We start from the raw sequence: 24,581 nt of genomic DNA on the forward strand, positions 1-24,581 counted from the left end.
AATCTGATTCTAACAATGTACTTTCCAAAGAATCATGTACTCAAATAACCCCAAAACCACAAGTCAGTTCCTGTATTTGGTATGTTTTTGGTTTTATTAGTTGTCGTACATTATTGGATAGTATTCACACCAGTCTTTCTGCATCCCATATGGCAACTTATTCCCTATATAGTGCCATCATTCTGACCAGGGGCCATTGGGCTGATTCCCTATATAGTGCCATTTTAACCTGGGGCCATAGGGCTGATGTCCTATATAGTGCCATTTTAACCTGGGGCCATAGGGCTGATGTCCTATATAGTGCCATTTTAACCAGGGGCCATTGGGCTGATTCCCTATATAGTGCCATTTTAACCAGGGGCCATAGGGCTGATTCCCTATATAGTGCCATCATTTTAACCAGGGGCCATAGGGCTCTGATAAAGAGTTGTGCACTATATACTGTATTAATAGGGTGCCATTTGGGACGCAGGTCTGTAAAGGGACAGTCTTAACCTCCATAGGGCAATGAAAAGAGGTTAAGGAAGGTTTGATATTGGAGTTACAAGCAAATCAACAGATATACAGTTATATTCCTATATCAACTCTGATAGTTATACACCTCTTAGCTCAAAGCAGGCTAACAAACACTTAGGTGAGGTTAAAAATGATATTTTAGTCAGTTCGTACAGTAGTATTGAGGATTTCAATGATTGTACAGTTATTTCAGGAATGAAATGAATGCCCTTTTACAATGTACATGTAGCCATGTCTTTGTGCACTGTGGCAAGCCCAAAGTAAACATTACTGTTCTTATTCAACAGATTAAAAACAAAACAGGTCATCAACATTGGTTAGTGGGAGCGAGACAAGACTAGATGGTGAGGAGGAGAACTGTATGACAGGTGGAATACATTCTCAGGACTAGATGGAGATGAGAACTGTATGACAGGTGGAATACATTCTCAGGACTAGATGGAGAGGAGAACTGTATGACAGGTGGAATACATTCTCAGGACTAGATGGAGAGGAGGAGATGAGAACTGTATGACAGGTGGAATACATTATCAGGACTAGATGGAGAGGAGGAGATGAGAACTGTATGTTAAGAGTATGACAGGTGGAATACATTATCAGGACTAGATGGAGAGGAGGAGATGAGAACTGTATGTTAAGTGTATGACAGGTGGAATACATTATCAGGACTAGATGGTGAGGAGAAACTGTATGACAGGTGGAATACATTCTCAGGACTAGATGGAGAGGAGGAGATGAGAACTGTATGACAGGTGGAATACATTCTCAGGACTAGATGGTGAGGAGAAACTGTATGACAGGTGGAATACATTCTCAGGACTAGATGGAGAGGAGGAGATGAGAACTGTATGACAGGTGGAATACATTCTCAGGACTAGATGGAGAGGAGGAGATGAGAACTGTATGTTAAGAGTATGACAGGTGGAATACATTATCAGGACTAGATGGTGAGGAGGAGATGAGAACTGTATGACAGGTGGAATACATTCTCAGGACTAGATGGAGAGGAGGAGATGAGAACTGTATGTTAAGAGTATGACAGGTGGAATACATTATCAGGACTAGATGGTGAGGAGAAACTGTATGACAGGTGGAATACATTATCAGGACTAGATGGAGAGGAGGAGATGAGAACTGTATGTTAAGAGCATGACAGGTGGAATACATTATCAGGACTAGATGGTGAGGAGGAGATGAGAACTGTATGACAGGTGGAATACATTCTCAGGACTAGATGGAGAGGAGGAGATGAGAACTGTATGTTAAGAGCATGACAGGTGGAATACATTATCAGGACTAGATGGTGAGGAGAAACTGTATGACAGGTGGAATACATTCTCAGGACTAGATGGAGAGGAGGAGATGAGAACTGTATGTTAAGAGCATGACAGGTGGAATACATTATCAGGACTAGATGGAGAGGAGGAGATGAGAACTGTATGTTAAGAGCATGACAGGTGGAATATAGTTGACATATCAGTGGAATGTGATGTTTCATAATTGATGTCCAGCCCTCTTTCCATTGGGTAAAATACATCACATGTATAGTTTTTTCCTTCTGTTAATACTTTGTTACATACCATAACCTAGAACATTCCAACTGTACTTGTTATACTGTTTTTCTAAATACCACAGGTTGAGTAAATTGACAATCAACATCTTCAATAGATACAGGTGTACCACGACATCAGAGTGAACATAACACAGTGCTAAAGTTTCAGTGAATGGCTGGTTCTTTCACAGTGGACCTCTCTGCTGTACCAGACAGTCATTTCATTTGAATTGAAAGGCAGATTACTTACACCTTCCTTTAGATTGGTACAACACACAAACATAACTTTAAAAGATATAAAGACATGTAACTTGAATCAGTGAGTTTCACATTCATGCAAATAAAATAATGATGTATTGTAGTAGTAATGCAACACTGCAACGGTTGATTAATTTGGTAGGCATAGCAACAGTACCATGTTGACGACTAGGTCAAATACTGGAAACAGACAGCTGAACTATCAACCGTAGATTCAGGCATCAGAAGTAATGTCTAACATCAGTAATGCTATTTTCCTTCAAATAAGGTCCTCAAAAAATGTTTTCAACAGATCCTTTGATTTAGGCTACATCGTTCAAATCCAGTGAGGGCAGGCCAGCATAGGTAAACACCGATGTAAAATAACAAAAAACTATAAGTACCCAAATATAATGCTTTTAAGATAATCCTCACTTATGTTTCCCTCTTATCAATACATACGGGAGAAAATGCAATATCTGTACATTAAAAGGTACAATTATTTTTCTGTCCGCTCAGGTTGTTTCACATTCAAATAAGACTAATCAACAAATATCAACTGGGCAAATCAGAGGAAGGACTGGAATGTTCAAATATTCTGTCTAGAATGTTCTCTGACTGGAATGCTCTACAGCTACCAATGTTCTAGATTATATAAGGTTCTATCTAGAACCTAGAAAGTATTCATCCACCTTGGTGTTTTCCCTATTTTGCTGCATTACAACCTGTAATGTAAATAGATTTTTATTTGGATTTCATGTAATGGACATAAACAAAATAGTCCAAATTGGTGAAGTGAAATAAAAATTACTTGTTTAAACAAATTACAAAAAATGTACAACTGAAAAGTGGTGAGTGCATATGTATTCACCCCCTTTGCTATGAAGCCCCTAAATAAGATCTGGTGCAACCAATTACCTTCAGAGGTCACATAATTTGTTAAATAAAAGTCCACCTGTGTGCAATCTAAGTGTCACATGATCTCAGTATATATACACCTGTTCTGAAAGGCCCCAGAGTCTGCAACACCACTAAGCAAGGGCCACCACCAAGCAAGCGGCACCATGAAGACCAAGGAGCTCTCCAAACAGGTCAGGGACAAAGTTATGGAGAAGTACAGATCAGGGTTGGGTTATAAAAAATATCAGAAACTTTGAACATCCCACAGAGCACCATTAAATCCATTATTTAAAAAATGGAAAGAATATGGCACCACAACAAACCTGCCAAGAGAGGCCCGCCCACCAAAACTCATGGACCAGGCAAGGAGGGCATTAATCAGAGAGGCAACAAAGAGACCAAAGATAACCCTGAAGGAGCTGCAAAGCTCCACAGCGGAGATTGGAGTATCTGTCCATAGGACCACTTTAAGCCGTACACTCCACAGAGCTGGGCTTTACGGAAGACTGGCCAGAAAAAAATAAGCAAACACTTTGTGTTCGCCAAAAGGCATGTGGGAGACTCCCCAAACATATGGAAGAAGGTACTCTGGTCAGATTAGACTAAAATGTTGCTTTTTGGCCATCAAGGAAAACGCTTTGTCTGGCGCAAACCTAACACCTCTCATCACCCCGAGAACATCCCCGAGAAAATCATCCCCACCACCAGTGAAGCATGGTGGTGGCAGCATCATGCTGCGGGGATGTTTTTCATCAGCAGGGTTTGGGAAACTGGTCAGAATTAAAGGAATGATGGCGCTAAATACAGGGAAATTCATGAGGGAAACCTGTTTCAGTCTTCCAGAGACTTGAGACTGGGATGGAGGTTCACCTTCCAGCAGGACAATGACCCTAAGCATACTGCTAAAGCAACACTTGAGTTGTTTAAATGTTTCCCCTTAAATGTCTTGGAATGGCCTAGTCAAAGCCCAGACCTCAATCCTATTGAGAATCTGTGGTATGATTGCTGTACACCAGCGGAACCCATCCAACTTGAAGGAGCTGGAGCAGTTTTGCCTTGAAGAATGGGCACAAATCCCAGTGGCTAGATGTGCCAAGCTTATAGACACATACCCCAAGAGACTTGCAGCTGTAATTGCTGCAAAAGGTAGCTCTACAAAGTATTGACTTTGGGGGGTTAATAGTTATGCACACTCAAGTTTTCAAATTCTTTTGTCTTATTTCTTGTTTGTTTCCCCCAAAATATTTTGCATCTTCAAAGTGATAGGCATGTTGGGTAAATAAAATGATAAAACCCCCCAAAAAAATCAATTTTAATTCCAAGGCAACAAAATAGGAAAAATGCCAAGGGGGTGAATACTTTCGCAAGCCACTGTACATGGTAGAAAACCCACAGTAAATATCAGAACATAAATTCACTTCTGAAAAGAAAAAGGGATCTGCCATAAGCCAAAAAAATAAAAATAAATGTCCCATCTATAAGGAATACACTTTATTGATTAAGAACATTATATCCCTATCATTGGTGTCAAGAGAGACCGACTAAAAAATGAAAGGGATCTCACAAAAAAAGGTCTGTACCGTAGTAGGTAAAAGTTTGTTAACAAGAAATTTGTGGAGTGGTTGAAAAACAAGTTTTAATGACTCCAACCTAAGTGTATGTAAACTTCTGACTTCCAACTGTACGTACCGTAGTAGATAAGGGATGAAATTAAAACAGGCGTCTCTGCAACTCTCACACGTAGACCTAACACTTCTAATTCAGACAGACATAGAAAGCCTAAAAGACGAGAAAATACTGTATCATCTGGTATAGATACAAACTACCTCAAATAGATATGTACCCAGTGTTAACAGACACGACAGAACAAAAACATCTTTCCCTTTGGAGAAAATCAAACAAATAAAAGCAAATTCCTTTTTGTGCAGTAAACATTTGTCCTGGTACAGTAATGTGTGCAATCAATGTTGTCAGTTCTTAAACAAGATGTGTGACTGGATAAAGTCCTGCTTCATGTAGACGTCCATGTCAGTGTATTAAATGATATTCCACCGGTCAGCCAACAGACCATGTCTATGTCAGTGTATTAAATGATATTCCACCGGTCAGCCAACAGACCATGTCTATGTCAGTGTATTAAATGATATTCCACCGGTCAGCCAACAGACCATGTCTATGTCAGTGTATTAAATGATATTCCACCGGTCAGCCAACAGACCATGTCTATGTCAGTGTATTAAATGATATTCCACCGGTCAGCCAACAGACCATGTCTATGTCAGTGTATTAAATGATATTCCACCGGTCAGCCAACAGACCATGTCTATGTCAGTGTATTAAATGATATTCCACCGGTCAGCCAACAGACCATGTCTATGTCAGTGTATTAAATGATATTCCACCGGTCAGCCAACAGACCATGTCTATGTCAGTGTATTAAATGATATTCCACCGGTCAGCCAACAGACCATGTCTATGTCAGTGTATTAAATGATATTCCACCGGTCAGCCAACAGACCATGTCTATGTCAGTGTATTAAATGACATTCCACCGGTCAGCCAACAGACCATGTCTATGTCAGTGTATTAAATGATATTGCACCAGTCAGTCAGCCAACCACTGTCATGAGACCTGACAGTGTGATAGAACCGTGTTCTGGTTAAAGTACCTATGGTCCCGTGTGGCTCAGTTGGTAGAGCATGGTGTTTGCAACGCCAGGGTTGTGGGTTCGATTCCCACGGGGGTCCAGTACGGGAAAAATATATATATATATGAAATGTATGCATTCACTACTGTAAGTTGTCTGCTAAATGACTAAAATGTAAATGTAGACCTTAGAAGACTTAGCAGACAGATAAAGAAATGAGTGAGAATGTTGCTGTGCCACAAGCAGCCTGTGCTCTTGGAGAGAAGAAAGGACACATGAATATAATCAGATTAAAATGACTGTTCTGTAAGAGGGCTAGGCCTATATGCTGAAAACATTACACAGGGCAGGTACATGAAGCTAGCTGGCTGGATGTAGAGAGCAGTCTTGTGCTGCTGAAAGCAGACCGAGTTGAACAACATGGTGTACCTGTTACATTGTACCGCATTGATAAACTTTCAAAATCAGATGTGTTGTTACCGACAACCCAACACTCTTTAAAATCAGCTGCATTGATAGCCTGATTCTCTTCTTATCAGCTGTATTGATACCCGATCATCAGTCTCAGCAGCTTGTACCTGCATCAGGTAAGTAACCATAGAGACCAGTGGAGAGCAGAACAGCTCTCTAGCCCTCAGGATGCTACAGGCTGGACGGAGAGAGAAACCAGTCCTTTCAACCAATCAGCAGCAAGAAGAGCATGGTACTTTACGGTTGCCGTGGAGATCGATAGTGCTACTCAACAGCGTGTGGTCGATCTGATCCTCCGCCGCCAGAACCTCCCGTACCGCCGCCTCGAACGCCACTCCCACGTTAGTATCGTCCTTAGCACTGGTCTCGAAGTAGGGACAACAGCCGTTCTCCTCGCACCAGGCCCGAGCCTCGTCCTCCCCCACCTCCTTCCCCTCCTCCTTGTCCACCTTGTTGCCCAGGACAACGAAGGGGAACCTCTCTGGGTCTCGTACGTCAGAGTAACACATGAACTCTTTCTTCCAGCTGGCCAGGTTCTGGAAGCTGTGCAGGTCGTCTACAGCGAAGGTGAGGAGGCAGCAGTCGGCGCCACGGTAGAAAGGTGTCCTCAGGGACTTGAAGCGCTCCTGACCCGCCGTGTCCCAGATCTGAAGGGTCACCAGGCGCCCGTCCACCTGGAGGGAGGAAGTGAATGAAAACATTAATTATCCCGAAGAGAAACCTTTATTGCCCCCAAAGACAATTAGATTTGCTACACAGCCACCATGAAGATATAAAACAGTAGACACAATAATCAATGACAGTAGTACAGCAAAACAATACCTTTATAAAACACATTTTGTGGGGTCAAAAAGTAATTCACTGCACTACATAGAGAACAGAACAAATAATTGTTCAACCTGCCCCCCAGGAATTTGAATTTACAAACCGAATTACGAACTGTATCCACGTGTTGTCTGCTGTAATTACTGCATGTACTTATGTATTTTTGCACTCACGTGCGGATGCTGTGGTTTGTTGAGATGCAAGACACATATTATAATAATTATTATTCAATTTCAGGCAGACCTCGGCTCGATCTCCTCGCCGCCTCCTCAATCTTATTGGAGAAGGCCCAAGGTCCCTCCCCTCATTTTACATTTTGAGAAGAAGGCAAGGGGATATAATGCCACAAATGAAGAAAATATTAATTCAGAAAGGGCTCTAATCTGACCTCCAGGTCTCTGTTGAGGAACTCCACCCCGATGGTGTGGAAGGACTGGGCGTCGAAGCGGTCCGTGACGTAGCGGTTCATTAAGGAAGACTTCCCCACGCCACCGTCCCCCAGCAGGATCACCTTTAACAGCAGGCTCTTCCCGCTCATCACACCCCCCCGCCGCTGCTAGTCTCCGCAGCTCACCAGGCCGTTCCGTGGCAAGGCCCCCTCCCTCCGCTGGCAGGCTGGCTAGCCTGGAGCCGAGCCTCCTAGCTGGGTTACTGACCACTGTGACCCAGCCTCCACCTCGATGCTAGGCTACTGGGCTAGTACTATCAGGGTCAATGCAACCTGAAAGATGAGCAGAGATTTTTTTTTAAAAGCTATCAAATCAAATGTTATTGGTCACGTACACATATTTGGCAGATTATCACGAGTGTAGAGAAATGCTTATGTTCCTAGCTCCAACAGTGCAGTAATACCTAACAATATAAATCATGCAAATCCCCCCAAAAATTAAGAAAATCATTAACAAAAATATAAATATTAGAATGTCAGAGTCCGGAATATACAGTTGAAGTCGGAAGTTTACATACACTTAGGTTGGAGTCATTAAAACTCATTTTTCAACCACTCCACAAATGTCTTGTTAACAAACTATAGTTTTGGCAAGTCGGTTAGGACATCTACATTGTGCACAAAAGCATGTGCAACCAAGGAGGCCTACAAACCTGACTCAGTTATACCAGCTCTGTCAGGGGGGATGGGCCAAAATTCACTCAACTTATTGTGGGAAGCTTGTGGAAGGCTACCCAAAACGTTTGACCCAAGTTAAACAATTTAAAAGGCAATGCTAACAAATACTAATTGAGTGCATGTAAACTTCTGACCCACTGGGAATGTGATAAAAGAAATAAAAGCTGAAATAAATCACTCTACTATTATTCTGACATTTAATTCTTAAAATAAAATGATGATCCTAACTGACCTAAAACAGGGAATTTTTACTAGGATTAAATGTCAGGAATTGTGAAAAACTGAGTTTTAATGTATTTGGCTAAGGTGTATGTAAACTTCCAACTGTATCTTAGAGACTTATTTATACAACTTGTCAGCAATGTCCAGGTCAACGAGCTGATCGTGGACTTCAGGAGACAGCAGAGGGAGCACGCCCCTATCCACGGGACTGCAGTGGACGCGATGGGACCGAGGTGGAGAGGGTGAGAAGCTTCAAGTTCCTCAGTGTGCAAATCACTGGCAACCTGAAATGGTCTATCCAAACAGACAGTTTGGTGAAGAAGGCGCAACAGCGCCTCTTCAACCTTAGGAGTCTGAAGAAATTCAGATGCACCATTGACAGCATTCTGTCAGGCTGTATCACCGCCTGGTATGGCAACGGCACCGTCTGCAACCTCATGGCTCTCCAGAGGGTGGTGCGGTCAGCCCAACACATCACCGGGGGCACACTGCCTACCCTCCAGGACATCTACATTACCCGGTGTCACAGGAAGGCCAAGAAGATCAAGGACCTCAGCCACCCAATCCACAGCCTGTTCACCCCGCTACCATCTACCAGGTGGAGACTGTACAGGCGCATCAAAGCTGGGACCAAGAGACTGAAAAACTGCTTATCTCCAAGACATCAGACTGTTAAATAGTAAATCACTAGCTGGCCTCCGCCCAGTACCCTGCCCTTTTGGAGCAGTGGCTTCTTCCTTGCTGATAGGCCTTTCAGGTTATGTCGATATAGGACTCGTTTTACTGTGGATATAGATACTTTTGTAGCTGTTTCCTCCAGCATCTTCACAAGGTCCTTTGCTGCTGTTCTGGGATTGATTTGCACTTTTCGCACCAAAGTACGTTCATCTCCAGGAGACAGAACGCATCTCCTTCCTGAGCGGTATGACGGCTGTGTGGTCCCATGGTGTTTATACTTGCGTACTATTGTTTGTACAGATGAACGTGGTACCTTCAGGCGTTTGGGAATTGCTCCCAAGGATGAACCAGACTGGTGGAGGTCTACAATTTTTTTTCTGAGGTCTTGGCTGATTTCTTTTGATTTTCCCATGATGTCAAGCAAAGAGGCACTGAGTTTGAAGGTAGGCCTTGAAATACATCCACAGGTACATGTCCAACTGACTCAAATGGTGTCAATTAGCCTATCAGAAGCTTCTAAAGCCATGACATAATTTTCAGGAATTTTCCAAGCTGTTTAAAAGCACAGTCAACTTAGTGTATGTAAACTTCTGACCCACTGGAATTGTGATAGTGAACTATAAGTGAAATAATCTGTCTGTAAACAATTGTTGAAAAAATGACTTGTGTCATGCACACAGTAGATGTCCTAACCGACTTTCCAAAACTATAGTTTGTTTACAAAAAATGTGTGGAGTGGTTGAAAAACGAGTTTTAATGACTCCAACCTAAGTGTATGTAAACTTCCGACTTCAACTGTATGTAATGACTGACATGACAAGAGGAACTGATGCTGCACTAACCCATTTCGAAATTGCACCTTACGCATTCTACTATTACAACTTAAGAGTAAGTTTAAGTTCCTTTAAAAAACCTGCAACCCCCCCCCCCCCCCCCCCCCCACCGACCGACCCCTCACGTCCCCTCTAAGGGGCGCACCCCACAGTTTGGGAACCACTGATTTAGTTCAGTTACCTTCGCCTTTGTGGGTACAGAAACAATGGTGGACATCTTGAAGAGAGTGGGGATAAGGGACTGGGATAGTTTTAATATGTCCATAAACATTCCAGCCAGCTGGTCTGGGCCAGCAGCCTTGCAAGGGTTAACACGCTTAAATCTCTTTCTCATGTCATCAGTGGGAACAACATCCTCTATGCACTTCCTGATGAATTCAGTCACCGAGTCAGTGTATAAATCAATGATATTCTCAGAGAGAACCCGGAACATATCCTAGTCCACATGATCAAAACAATCTTGAAGTATAGATTCCGATTGGTCAGACCAACATTGAACAGTCCTTACAACGGGTACTTCCTGTTTCAATTTCTGCCTATAGGAAGGGAGACGTGATCTGATTTGACGAAGGGCGGGCGGATGGAGGGCCTTGGAGCCATCCTGGAAGGGGGGAGAAACAATGGTCAATAATTCTTGATGAGCGAGTAGCGCAGGCGATGTGTTTATAAAACGTTGGCTTTCCTTAGGATTTGCTTTATTAAAGTCCCCAGCTACAATACATTCGGCCTAAGGATATGCGGTTCCAGTTTGCACAAAGTCCAGTGTAGTTCCTCGAGAGCCATCACAGTGTCAGCTTGAGGGGGAATATACACGGCCTAGACGATGACCGAAGTGAATTCTCTCAGGAGGTAATTCGGTCGGCATTTGATAGTGAGGTATTCCAGATCGGGAGAACAAAATACTTTAATTCCTGTACGCTACCACAATCACACCATGAGTACTTAAATCATGAAACATACACCTCTGCCTTTCTTTTTTCCGGAGAGTTCTTTCTTCCTGTCTGCGCAATGCACAGAGAACCCTGCTGGCTGTATGGATGGGGACAATATATCTGCAGAGAACCATGATTGCAAGAAACATTCTGAACAATTAATATAAAGAAATAACACACAAAAAAAAGAAATACTGCAAAGTTGATAAGGAGCTAGGAATAGGACGACCCTGTCTATCGGCACCATCTTGCACCTTTCAGTTAACAGCAGCATTAAAATCTATATAAAATCACAGACCACACTCATTGACAAGCATTGGCTTTGTGTTCATGAAAGGCCGAAGACCTAACAGCAACCTGAGAGATACATGCTGGTAGACACTGACAATGAGCAACACAACTTAGGCCTAGACAGACCGTGGCTGTCTTTCACCAGGAGGAGAAGTGGAGAGAGAGAGTAGCTAGAGACAGAACAACATCAAGTGGCTGTCTTTCACCAGGAGGAGAAGTGGAGAGAGAGAGTAGCTAGAGACAGAACAACATCAAGTGGCTGTCTTTCACCAGGAGGAGAAGTGGAGAGAGAGAGTAGCTAGAGACAGAACAACATCAAGTGGCTGTCTTTCACCAGGAGGAGAAGTGGAGAGAGAGAGTAGCTAGAGACAGAACAACATCAAGTGGCTGTCTTTCACCAGGAGGAGAAGTGGAGAGAGAGAGTAGCTAGAGACAGAACAACATCAAGTGGCTGTCTTTCACCAGGAGGAGGAGCAGTGGAGAGAGAGTAGCTAGAGACAGAACAACATCAAGTGGCTGTCTTTCACCAGGAGGAGGAGCAGTGGAGAGAGAGTAGCTAGAGACAGAACAACATCAAGTGGCTGTCTTTCACCAGGAGGAGGAGCAGTGGAGAGAGAGAGTAGCTAGAGACAGAACAACATCAAGTGGCTGTCTTTCACCAGGAGGAGGAGCAGTGGAGAGAGAGAGAGTAGCTAGAGACAGAACAAGAGAGAGTGGTTACTAAAACTGACAAACTAAAATAGCAGCAGCCTTAAAAATGGTAACAACAATACTGATACAACAACAATCTCTGCTCACACTGTATCTGGAGCTATTTGCAAGTGATGCCCCTCCTGTATGAGATGTGCTGGGTCAAGAGATGTGTAAGATCACCGGGGTGGTTGTCCTTCAGGACACCTGATGGGGTGAATGACCCAGAGAAACTCCCCCTCTAACAAACCCAGGGATTGGTTGAGCTGGAGATTGGCAAGTCGTAAAATGTACTAAAGTTACTCTGCTGTACATCACAATGCCCATGTTGTTGATAACAATGTAGAGACAGGAAGCAACCCTGAAGCCGTGTACAGTATGGTTGAAAATCACATGGGTGAAATACGTATTCATGCTGCAAGTGACATGGTTCTTGAATAACAATACAGCTTTAATAAACTGCTTCTTATTATGCCACATATCTGAAATGTGGATGAGAGATCCCAAGAATAGATAGTTAGCTAACTCAGAATGTACTCTTCACTACCAGAGACGTACATAACAACAACGATGAGTCAGGAAGATAAGCCCACGACTGACTCAGGAACACCCGATACTGAGCCTGCGCTGCTTCATGACTGCACAAGCTTGCTGTCAAAAGGTGTTTCATTGGGTGATTCTCACGAAACATGACAAAAAAGAAAAATAAACATTTTCCACAACAATTCCTCTTGGATCACTAATATTAGGATCTGTACTAATCTATTTCATAATTATTGTTATGTTTATTGTTCATATATTATGCATTTTACCACAATTACCAACGCAAAAATTCTCATTACCACAATAGTTTATGTCCAAGTGCAAAAAAGCTAAACAAATCCATTTGTAATATATATATAAAAAAAATGTTTTACATTCCTCACCTAATAAAAAGGCCATGACACTGAAAAAAATATGAAAAAATGTATTAACATTTATTTAGCAATAACTCATTACCGCAACACAAACCATTTTCTGAATCTTGCTTTTATCATAATTACTTGTGTATACATGTTGTTGTTTATGTACACATATTTGTATAAAGAACAAAAAGGCACACTAATCAGATTAAGCCAAAATTACTAAAGTATAGATTTGATTATTTTCCTAAATATCGGCGCAATAAGGAAATGATAAGCAGGTTTCGTTAATGAGTGCTTTATAGTTTGCCATTGAAAACCTGTACTGAGCTCTATTAGAGATTCAGTAACCCAATAACATCAAACTGTGTCAGTTGATAATCCTAAATGATTTGCATAAAACTAAAATCACTGATCAAAATGCAATTGACTAAAATACCCCTTATTTTAGCCTAAGTATAAGGACTGTAATTATGTGCATGTATCTTCAAAAGTCAAAAATGGACTTGAGCATTAAAAAAAGTGACTTAAATGTAACATTTCCAAGGTCTTTACAGGTAATATTGCTGTATAAGTACACGGATGTGTGTGGTTCGTTAGATGTATTTGTAAATTGAATGGGATGGCATAACATGATATGCCTAAAGTATCTAAATACGTAAGATATGGACCAAAAACTGTCTTGGGATATCAAACAACAGTATAAGTAAGTGCTAAAACAGGTACAGTTGTCAACATGGGGAATAACCAAATCAAATCAAAGTGTATTTGTCAAGTGCGCTGAATACAACAGTTGTAGACCTTACAGTGAAATGCTGACTTACCGGCTCTAACCAATAGTGCAAAAAAGGTATTAGGTGAACAATAGGTAAGTAAAGAAATAAAACAACAGTAAAAAGACAGGCTATATACAGTAGCGAGGCTACATACAGACACCGGTTAGTCAGGCTGATTGAGGTAGTATGTACATGTAGATATGGTTAAAGTGACTATGCATATATGATAAACAGAGAGTAGCAGTAGCGTAAAAGAGGCAGTTTCTCTTTGCTGAAAAACAAACTCCAGATTGTAAGTAAATGAAATGGGGTTTAAACCTATATTTCTTGACTACCCCCTACCTAATCAAATAGCTGTTTTACAAATAATCCATACAATAGGTGTAAGCAGTGGTCCTATTAAATAATGAAAGCTACCAGCACAGCACACCCATTGATTATACATTAGAATGAGTTTATTATTATTATTACCGAAATTAAAAATCTCACCTAGAAATGATGCGGTAATGAGAAATGTGTGTTTGGTAATCAAATAAAATTGTATGTGTCACATGCGCCGAATACAAACTGGTGTAGACCTTACAGTGAAATGCTGAATACAAACAGGTGTAGACCTTACAGTGAAATGCTTACTTACTTACTTACAAGCCAACAATGCAGTTTTAAGAAAAATATCTAAAAATGAAAAAGTAACAAATAATTAAAGAGCAGCAGCAAAATAACAAGAAGGGCCCTTAGCTCAATCTGCAAGTAATAGGAGACTGCCATTATGAATCAGCAAACAATTGACCACATCAGTAAAGCCCATTCATGCCTCCATGTTGATAAGGTAATGTTCTTTATCCCAATTTCAGCATTTTAGTCATTTCGGTAATGAGAAAGTTAAGTGTTGTAGAGAGGGTGTTTGAGAATACGATCCTCATTGTGAAGGTATATAAACTCAGATAAAGACTGCTCCTCTAGTCTAGATGATGTATCATGGGTGAATAACACTATTTTAATAAAGATCTTTTTTAATATATTTTTTTCCAGCAACTTGAAAAAGTGTTATGGTAATGAGTGTTTTTATATAATAAATATTATAGTTTAATGTAAACTTATATTAACGTTAAAATATATATATAATTTATGTTGGAGTGTGCCCCTGGTTATCCGTAAATAAGAAAATGACGCCGTCTGCTTTGTTTAATATAGGGAAATTGAAATGATTTATACTTTTACTTTCGACACTGTGTCATATAGGCATCTTAGTCTGCAGAATGATAGAAAACCATGATGCATCTGTAACAAAATAACTCAATTTGCTACTGCCATTTACTAAAACTGGTTTCATGAGAATCACCGAATTGATGAGTAGCTAACCCCAACTACTGTACCTATTAACGTTATAGTGTTGTTCTGATGCAATTTTATTGTAGAGAATGAAATCTGAGGGTTCCCATTTCGTAAATGCAGCTAGATATTACACAGGACATTTAGCTAGATATAGAGATGAATAGCTGGCAAATGAAATGGCGATGATGATGATAACAAAATGCCAAACAGTAGCCAGCTAGCCTAGCCAGCTAGCCTGTTACCGTTAGCTAGCTATCCACTGGGATGGGTTGTGTTGTTGACATCAATTGTTCTGAATTATTAAACTAAACTACGAAGAAATAGACCGGTTTGAGCAAACACGCACCATATTCAATATTACTACATGTGACTGCATTAATTTAAGGCGTAAAATCGTTTTCGTTACCTCATTTTGTACCGTGTTATAAATCGTAGCTTGCCCAGGTTTGCATCTGAGATTTGACGTATTGTGAACACTTGCTTGTTGAGGCGCATCCCATTTTCCAGTCCGGGGTAATAATTAGTCCAAACGGTTGCAAACAGTTGCATTTTGCAACAAACCCGAGATTATATTTTGGACAAATTCAAGGTAGGTCGCGCCCCGTTTCATTCCGTTGGCCTCCGTTATAGAAACGTTTTGCAACAGAATTGGCGTAATGAATACAGCCCTGAGTCCAGTCGCGACGCTTGGTCCTAAAGCCCGCGCTGATCCACCCATCCCTGGTCCATCTATTTATTTTGCTGTCAGATTTGGTCCATGCTCTGTGAGTCTGGATACTTCGACATGTTCAAATAGTCCTGCTTTGACTGTATATATTCTCTATTTAAATAAAAACATTTTTTAACGTTTTATCATTGAAGAAAATAATGTGAAATTGCACAGTCAGTGTGTGATTCCACTCCAGAACTGTAGATGGTAGTAATGCAGCAAGAGCTTTTTTATTTATTTTACCTTTATTTAACTAGGCAAGTCAGTTTTTTTTATTATTTATTTTTTATTTGAGAAAAATCAGTATACATACAAGAAGTATACAAACAGACAATGATAACATATGCTAGAGGGTACAACAAATGACAGATTATACAAAGACCTTAAAAGATGCACACATATTGATTGTTTTAACAGCTTTCTTATTAAAATAATGTATAATGGTCTTAATGTATTGCTCGAGTTCCTTCTAGAAAACACAGAAGGGTGGTTTTCTATTACTGAATTTACATTTATGAATATTCAATTTTTCCATTAGCACAATTAGATTTATAAGGTCAAATTGTTTTTCTTGATCTTTATTATGGTTAAGGAAACCCGAGCAGCACATTCTCCCATAAAAAAAACAAAAGTCATCAAGAATATTAACAATTATAAAACTGTGAATATCTTTCCATAATTGTTTTACATGTAGACAATGCCAAAATAAATGTGAAACTGTTTCTGGATGCTCAACACAAAAAGTACAGTCAATGTTAATGTCTTTTTTGAGTTTCTTCAGGTAATGATTGGCAGGGTAATACTTATGGATCATTCTGAAAGAGACCTCTTTGACCTTGTTAACAAGCAAGTATTTGTGTGGAAATAACCAGACTTTTTTCCAACAGATATTAGTGACCAATGTATTCCCGTAACTTGTGACATAAGGAATGGATACAATATCCCTTTGAAATAAAGCACGTATAGACCTACTAGGCAAGTCAGTTAAAGAACAAATTCTGATTTTCAGTGACGGCTTAGAAACAGTGGGTTAACTGCCTTGTTCAGGGGCAGAACGACAGATTTTTACCCTGTCGGCTCGGGGATTCAATATCGCAACCTTACTAGTCCAACGCTCTACCGACTGAATTACCCTGGACTGGTGGGGTATAATACATGGCTAAATAACGTCCAGTACCTGGAGGATACACAAGCACGGCCACAGGAGAGGAAGCCGGCTTTATGACCTTCACTGCATGCTACAATTTCTACCTGGCCCTGGACAACAGCCTGTGTCAGGTAAGAGATTGAGAGGAGAGGGAGGAGTAGCACGGGAGTGCTGGAAAAAAATACACAATTACGTTTTTTTAGGCCTAAATAAAAAGAGAGCGAAATTCATTCATGATTATCCATAATCATGGTAGCATCCACATTAATTTAATAGTGTTAATTGAACATCAAGATAAAAAGTAGAGTTTTTTTTAGCTTGACCTTCAATTAATGATTTTATCATTGTTTTAGACATCCTTTGTGTTTTGTTATTTGATTCATCTCTTATACAATAGGAATTGAATGGTGAATAATGTACTGTGCCATTTTGGAGTCACTTTTATTTTAATTAAGAATAGAAGATGTTTCTTAACACTATAACATTCATGTGGATGCTACCATGATTATGGATAATCGTGAATTCATTGTGAATAATGATGAGTGAAAAAGTTACAGAGGAGGAAAGATCATACCCCCCAAAAAATGATAACCTTGTCACACCCTGATCTGGTTCACCTGTCTTTGTGATTGTCTCCACCTCCCTCCAGGTGTCGCCCATCTTCCCCATTATCCCCTGTGTATTTATACCTGTGTTCTCTGTTTGTCTGTTGCCAGTTTGTTTTGTTTTGTCAAGCCTACCAGTGGGTTTGCCTCTGTTCCTGTCTCTCGATTGTGCCTGGTTTCTAGTTTTCCCGGTTTTGACCTTTCTGCCTGCCCCGTCCTGTACCTTTGCCCAACCTATCTGGATTACTGACCTCTGCCTGCCCTTGACCTGTATTTTGCCTGCCCCTGTTGGATTAATAAACTGTTGTTACTTGGACGTTGTCTGCATCTGGGTCTCATCTGAAACGTGATAAACCTCCCCTGTTATTGATAAAGGTGAGAGGTTAGCATTTATGGGGGGTATGAACTTTGTTCCTCTGTAACTTTCTCCCTCATCATTATGCCAAATAAAACATTTACATTTACATTTGAAGCATTTAACAGACGCTCTTATCCAGAGCGACTTACAGTAGTGAGTGGATACATTTCATACATGTTATTATTATTATTTGTATTTTTTTTTTTTTTTTTTTCTGTGCTGGCCCCCCGTGGGAATCGAACCCACAACCCTGGTGTTGCAAACACCATGCTCTACCAACTGAGCTACAGGGAAGGCCACAGGTGACATTCTGTACTGTTGCCTCATATAAAACATTTGATCTCTAATACAAAATGCTGGAGTATAGAGTCACATTTAAAATATGGAGGGGAGTGTACATAAACAATTATATTTGTTTGTGGATGAATTTACTTCTACCGGGTGAAGACTATCGCACTGAGAATTTGAGCAAAATGTAAAAGAATGTAAAAAACTACAAGGGTGAGGGGGTAGTCACTTCCTGCTTACTTTCATAGCATATTGCATTTCATTGTTTTCGTCTCTTTCATTTCATTGTTGTAAAGAATGAATTTTAAATTCACTTTAAATAAAGTTACAATTTGATTTCCTCCAGCACTACATGACAGAGAAGCTATGGCGCCCTCTCCACCAGGGCTGTGTACCAGTCTACCGCGGCTCCTCGTCAGCAGCCGACTGGATGCCCAACCACCGCTCTGTCATCCTTATCAATGACTTCCCATCACCTCAGGACCTAGCCAAGTTCCTCAAGGCGCTGGATGAGAACGATGAAGAGTACGTTAAGTAGTTAGTTTAAGAAGCCGAGCCACGTTACCAGCCTGTTAGAGGCTCAGGGCGTGGGGCGTGAAAGACATGAGCAAACCCAACTACCTCAACGGCTTTGAGTGCTATGTCTGTGACCAGGAGAATACCAGACTGGCAGCTAAACGGGCTTATAGGAAAGACCCAGAGAAGAGCCCGCCCCCCCAGACTAAGCTGGCCAATAATTCTCATTGGGGATGTCCTCTACCCAGCCCAGGATTTAGAGACCGTCAGGACCGACACACCAATGACAGGTAGGTACCACCAGTCTCTGAAATCTTTTGCTTTATCTTTGTGTAAATTGTAGGCTTGACCCTTATAGTACTGTATGACAGTGTACTGTTTGCAGTGAGAGATATTCCCCCATTGAGTGAGTGTCTTAAAATCCACACACAAGTGTTTTTTTTCTCCTAAGATTTCAAATAAACTGCTGTGCTTATTAGCCTGATTTATTTGGGTGTTTTTCCAGCTTGGTCCAGATGTGGCCGCAGGACTACTGGCAGAGCCTAGATCAGGCTGAAGGATTGGAGTCACCTATCAGATGTCATGACGTTGGCCTGTGGGTAAGGTTTATGACCCCCCCCCCCCCCCCCCATAAATACCTTTCTCCCTTCCCCTCTCTGAGTCTACTGAAGGACTTGAATAGCCTGTGTTAAATATAGAGAGTCTGGGAACATCAAACAAATGGGGAAAAGGAACCATATTTTGTTAATAAAACCAGTTGGAAATATGCTTGATAACGTAATGAGTATGGATTTCATTTCAGTTGTCATCTGAGACATTATGATTGATGACAGGACGACATAAACTGTACCTGAGAAAGTATACGCCCTCTAGTTATCAGAGTCACATGGAATCGTTATGCAATTGAAATGTTTGATATTGAAAATGTTTGTTAGGAGATGAAATGTAATTTTAGCTTCCAAATGAGAGAATTGGGGTTTCATAAGGAAAGTGCCCTGCTCGATCAGTGGCCCAACCCTGTGAAGAGACAGGGGTTATAAACGATGAAACACCTCCCTCCCCCTCTCCACTATATAAGCCTTTGACGAAAAGATAACCACGTTGTTCCAGTACGGGAGGTCTGCAGCCTCTACGTTAGAAGGACACACATGTCAAGGACAGAACTAAGCCAACCTCGGCGTGAGCTCTGGTATGAACTGGTATGAACTTTGAGCTTATTCACTACAGAAGTGCTACTTCCTAGCCGTTGAGTTAGCAGCGGCCGCTGTAACGTGGGCTAGGAAAGGACGGACGACGGATCCAGTCTAACAGACGGACGAAGATACCACCACGTATCCAATTTACCACCAGAGACATTCTTGCGAGGACAGGAAGGTCTGTTGGCCAACCCGGCCAGCATCTACGACCAATCTACCGAAGCGCAGCTCAGAGTAAATATTTATTGCATTTTCCTTTTCCAAATGGGCGGTAATTTAGAATGCATAAGATAATGTATTTACGATAGCATAGCTGCTGTTTCTGTGTTCCTAAATCTTCCCGCTCTTTCATTCAAGCCCAACGCCTTTTCCTTTGTGTAACCAGCTTTCATACAGGTTCCGTCCACCAGGACGTTTTCTGTATGACATCATTGTATTCTGTGTATTTGTAATTCTGTGTGATTAAGTTAGGTATTTAGTAAATAAATAATTAAACCCAATTTTGTATTGCTGATTCAACTTGTTAGCCAGGGTTCGTGAAGATAACCAAGAATTTACAACTTTCATTATGAGACTGAAAATAAAACAAGGGTTAATATTGACTGCTATCGATGTAAAATATTACAAAGTATTTTAAGAGTTTATTCGGAAGATAACGGCTCTATAAACGTTCTTCCGTGGTGCCCCGACTTTCTAGTTAATTACATTTACATGATTAGCTTAATCAGGTAATATTAATTACAGAGAAATCATTTTATAAGTTAGCATGACATATCACTTAATCCGGCATAGCCAAAGACACGACACAGACATAACGAGTCGGACCCTGCACTGCTCTGGCATCACATCCAGGAGATGTCTATGAGGAGGGCCAAAGGAGGACAGGCATAACTAGTCGAACCCTGCACTGCAGAGGAACCACATACAGGACGAAAGCCAGAGGTAACTGAAAAAGTTCCTTATAGACAGTATTTTTGGACAGGAAGAGCACAAGGAAAGAAAGACATGTATTTGGACATGTCCAGAGACTTGCACCCCTAAACCAGTGAGTGGGGCAAACCAGAGAGATGTGGACCAGCAATGCTTGGAGAATCTACCATAATGTTAATGAACTGTTACTGAACTAGAGATGATCAACTGTTACTGAACTAGAGATGATCAACTGTTACTGAACTAGAGATTATCAACTGTTACTGAACTGGAGATGATCAAATGTTACTGAACTAGAGATGATCAAATGTTACTGAACTAGAGATGATCAACTGTTACTGAACTGGAGAAGAAGAATAATACAGTATAGTTTTTATGCCATCCACTTGAGGTGTTTGGTAGCCGCATCTGTGGCACCCAAGGGCCTAATGTATCTCCAAGTAACAGTAGATCAGTAGATATTTATTTTACCCCTCTCTGCAATGAAAAACTTTGTGCAATATATTTTATATTGTTCTACAGGTCTCAAACCTGTCGCCATAACTGCTCTTTTCGCCAATATTTTCAACCCTCAATCATTTACAAAAAATGGTATACTCTATATTTATATAATGTTTATGTAAATCTGTTTTTATTGTTTATTGTGAGGAAAAGGCATCAGACAATTAAAAATGAAAATTGAAAAAAAAACATATAGAGTTATTTACTTTGCATAGTCAAGCATGGAATTAGGAAATTGTACCCAACTGCTAATCTACATAGCCAGTTCCCAGTTAAATCGTGTCATTACATAATAATATTTAGAGACTTTTACATACAGTTCCTACATATTTCACAATAAATTCACAAAGTTATGACATTAAAGGTCCAATGCAGCCGTTTTTATCTCAATATCAAACAATTTCTGGGTAATTAATTACCTCGCTGTGATTATTTTCAATTAAAATGGTCAAAAAGAAACAAAAATAGCTTCTAAGCAAAGAGCAATTTCTCAAAAAATTATTTTGCTAGGCCTGAGTGAGAGTCCTAACTGGACGAGCCTAATGGGAAGGATATGTATGATGAGAACTAGTTGATATTCGCATACCACCTGGTGACGCCGCCAGGCTGGCCAAAACTCCTCCCACTAAAACAAGCAGACATTTCTGGCGGTCTTTTCAAACAGAGCTTACACACTTAAAGGGAATTATCATAATTTTCCCAATTTCGCAGTATTATTGTCACGTTCTGACCTGTAAAGGTGTTATTTGTTAGTGTTTAGTTTGGTCAGGACGTGGCAGGGGGTATTTGTTTTATGTGGTTCAGGGTGGTTGTGTGTATGTGTCCATGTAGAGAGGGGTATTTGATTTATTAGTCCAGGGTTTTGGTTATTGTTCTATGTTAGTTTATTTCTATGTTCTGCCTAGTCATTTGTATTTCTATGTTTAGTTCATTGGTGTTGGGGCCTTCAGTTGGAGGCAGCTGTCTATCGTTGCCTCTGATTGAAGGTCCTATAATTAGGGGTGTGTTTGTATTGTGGATTGTGGGTAGTTGTATTCTCTTTTGTGCTTGTCACCTGACAGAACTGTTAGTGTCGTTTCTGTTAATTGTATATGTGTTTATTTTGTTTCTCCTTCTTATATATTAAAAAGAGAAGATGATTATACACTTCCCTGTTGCGTCTTGGTCCTCCACACACGTTACAATTATTCCGACCTCATAGCATAGAAATACATTATATGTCAAACACAGGAAAATCAAGCTTTTTGACTGCACTGGTCCTTTAAGGAGAAAAAAAAGACAAAAAATGTGTTCATTCAAATGGACGGAAGACAATATCAGTAATTTTATCATATTATTCTCTTTAAACCATAGAATACCTGCCATAGAGTTCCAGTGTTAACCTCATGCAATTCAGTAGGATCCATACAAAGGTATGAAAACAAAATCTCACACATGGAAATTCATGTCAAACTCAAGGTGCAGTGTCCTTGTCTATTACCAGACGACAGGTCTTGATGGGAAAGAGTAGTTATATCAGCCATCCAGTATTGTCACCTCTCAGTGGCCATGAAGGAAAAGAGACGAGGAGACAAGGAAAAGAAGCATCCTACAAGACGTTGGCGTAGCAGCTCTCACAGTGGACTTTCCCTTTGTGCAGGAACATGTTGAACAGAAAGTCTCCCATTGGCTTACTGCAAACACCACACTGCAACAAGAACAACAGCATATTGTTAATGTAACACAGCCAAGACTATATGAAAGCTTCAGCTTACTTCTAGTCTTCAATAATTACACCTGCTAGGAACACGGCTCCTATACCACTGAAACAAACACTTTTACCACTACCGCAGCCACCACAGCTGATACAGGGTCAAAGTGTACAACCAATAACATGATTGTAACATGTTTATAATCAGAGTATAACATGTTAACAACCAGGTTTAGTTACCTTGAAGCAGGCCGGGTGGCAGGAGATGTTGAGGTGCTCGATGGTGATCTTGGCATCGTTGCCCACCTGCTCTCCACAGTACGTACAGGCAGACGTCATGGTAGACCTAGAGGAGGGGGGAGAGGTGTTGAGCATGGGACACAGCTCTAATCGATCAAAGCCTGTATCTACAAGTTTCCAGCCAAGGCATGACAAAATGGCATGTGTGTCGATCAAGGTTATTATAGTTTTGTGATTTAATATTTGTTTTTATTTCTAATAGTATTTTTTTTTAAATAGAACATTCGGTTTAGTTTCAGTTAGTCTTCAGACTTGATTTACTCGTCTTTATTTAGTTTCAGTTTGATAAAAATGTTTCTATATTATTTTGTTTTAGTCAGGGCCGGTCCTTGTCGTTCTGCCTGTCACGCCCTGACCTTAGAGAGCCTTTTTATTCTCTATTTTGGTTAGGTCAGGGTGTGACTAGGGTGGGTACTCTAGTTTTTTGTATTTCTATGTTGGCCTGGTATGGTTCCCAATCAGAGGCAGCTGTCTATCGTTATCTCTGATTGGGGATCATATTTAGGCAGCCTTTTCCCACCTGTTGTTTGTGGGATCTTGATTTTGTATTGTAGCTTTTAGCCCTACAAAGCTGTACATTTCGTTGGTTACTCTTTATTGTTTTGTTGCCGGTTATCATAAATAAAAAATTATTAACCTACCCCACGCTGCACCTTGGTCCGACCATCATTACAACGACGTTTGTTACAGAAGATCCCACCACCCACGGACCAAGCAGAGTGCCCAGGAGGAGCAGGGATCCTGGGCCTGGGAGGAAAGCCAGGAGTGGAGGACATCCTGGACGTGGGACGAAATCATGGCAGGAGACAGAATAAGGCGGAGGCAGCGAGGGAGCAACAACGACGACACCGGGGTTCGCGGCCAACGAAGGAAGCCCGAGAGGCAGCGTCAAAACTTTTTGGGGGGGGACACACGGGGTGTCCACACGGGGTGGCCGGCGGAGCCGAGGTGTGAACCAGAGCCTGTCCACACGGGGTGGTCGACGGAGCCGAGGTGCGAACCAGAGCCTGTCTGGGAGAGGAAGGTGAACTTGGAGGGGAGTGAAGGGAGTGAATCAGAGACAGTTAAGGAGTTGATGGGGAAATTGGAGGAGAGAGTTATGAGAGAGCTGTTGTGTTGGTGCATGAGGCACGACATTCACCCTAAGGAGCGTGTCCTCAGTTTAATGCCACCTGAGTCAGCTCTCCGTACTCATCCTGAGGAGCGTGCTAGCCGTCTGGTGAAGACTGTGCCGGCCCCACGCACCAGGTCTCCAGTACGTCTCCCCAGCCCAGAACGTCCTGTGCCGGCTCCACGCTCCAGGCCTCCTGTGCGTCTCCCCAGCCCGGTACGTCCTGTGCCAGCTCCACGCACCAGGCCTCCTGTGCGTCTCCCCAGCCCAGTACGTCCTGTGCCAGCTCCACGCAC

At 41.3% G+C, this 24,581-nt stretch overlaps 2 protein-coding genes across 3 annotated transcripts in view; both read right to left on the reverse strand.

The window, feature by feature from the left end:
• Positions 1-67: 67 nt before the first annotated feature.
• LOC106604244 (ras-related protein Rab-9B) lies at positions 68-15,599 on the reverse strand. The gene is made up of 3 exons (XM_014198709.3): positions 15,341-15,599; positions 7,538-7,870; positions 68-6,998 (listed from the first exon to the last, which is right to left on the reverse strand). Exons 2-3 carry the CDS (start codon positions 7,685-7,687, stop codon positions 6,537-6,539), a joined length of 612 nt encoding a protein of 203 aa, XP_014054184.1. The 5' UTR covers positions 7,688-7,870; positions 15,341-15,599; the 3' UTR covers positions 68-6,536.
• A 5,687-nt stretch (positions 15,600-21,286) lies between these two features.
• LOC106604246 (uncharacterized) overlaps positions 21,287-24,581 on the reverse strand; it is a 28,399-nt gene continuing 25,104 nt past the window's right edge. For both annotated transcript variants that reach the window (XM_045717898.2, XM_045717897.2), the window contains 2 exons: positions 23,115-23,220; positions 21,287-22,871 (listed from right to left, as the gene is read on the reverse strand). In XM_045717898.2, coding sequence (XP_045573854.2) covers positions 22,773-22,871; positions 23,115-23,220 — 205 coding nt within the window. In that variant the 3' untranslated portion in view covers positions 21,287-22,772. The remainder of the gene's footprint in view (positions 22,872-23,114; positions 23,221-24,581) is intronic.

Source organism: Salmo salar, chromosome 05, assembly GCF_965601325.2.
Source record: "Salmo salar chromosome 05, fSalSal1, whole genome shotgun sequence".
In the NCBI taxonomy this organism is placed as follows: Eukaryota; Metazoa; Chordata; class Actinopteri; order Salmoniformes; family Salmonidae; genus Salmo; species Salmo salar.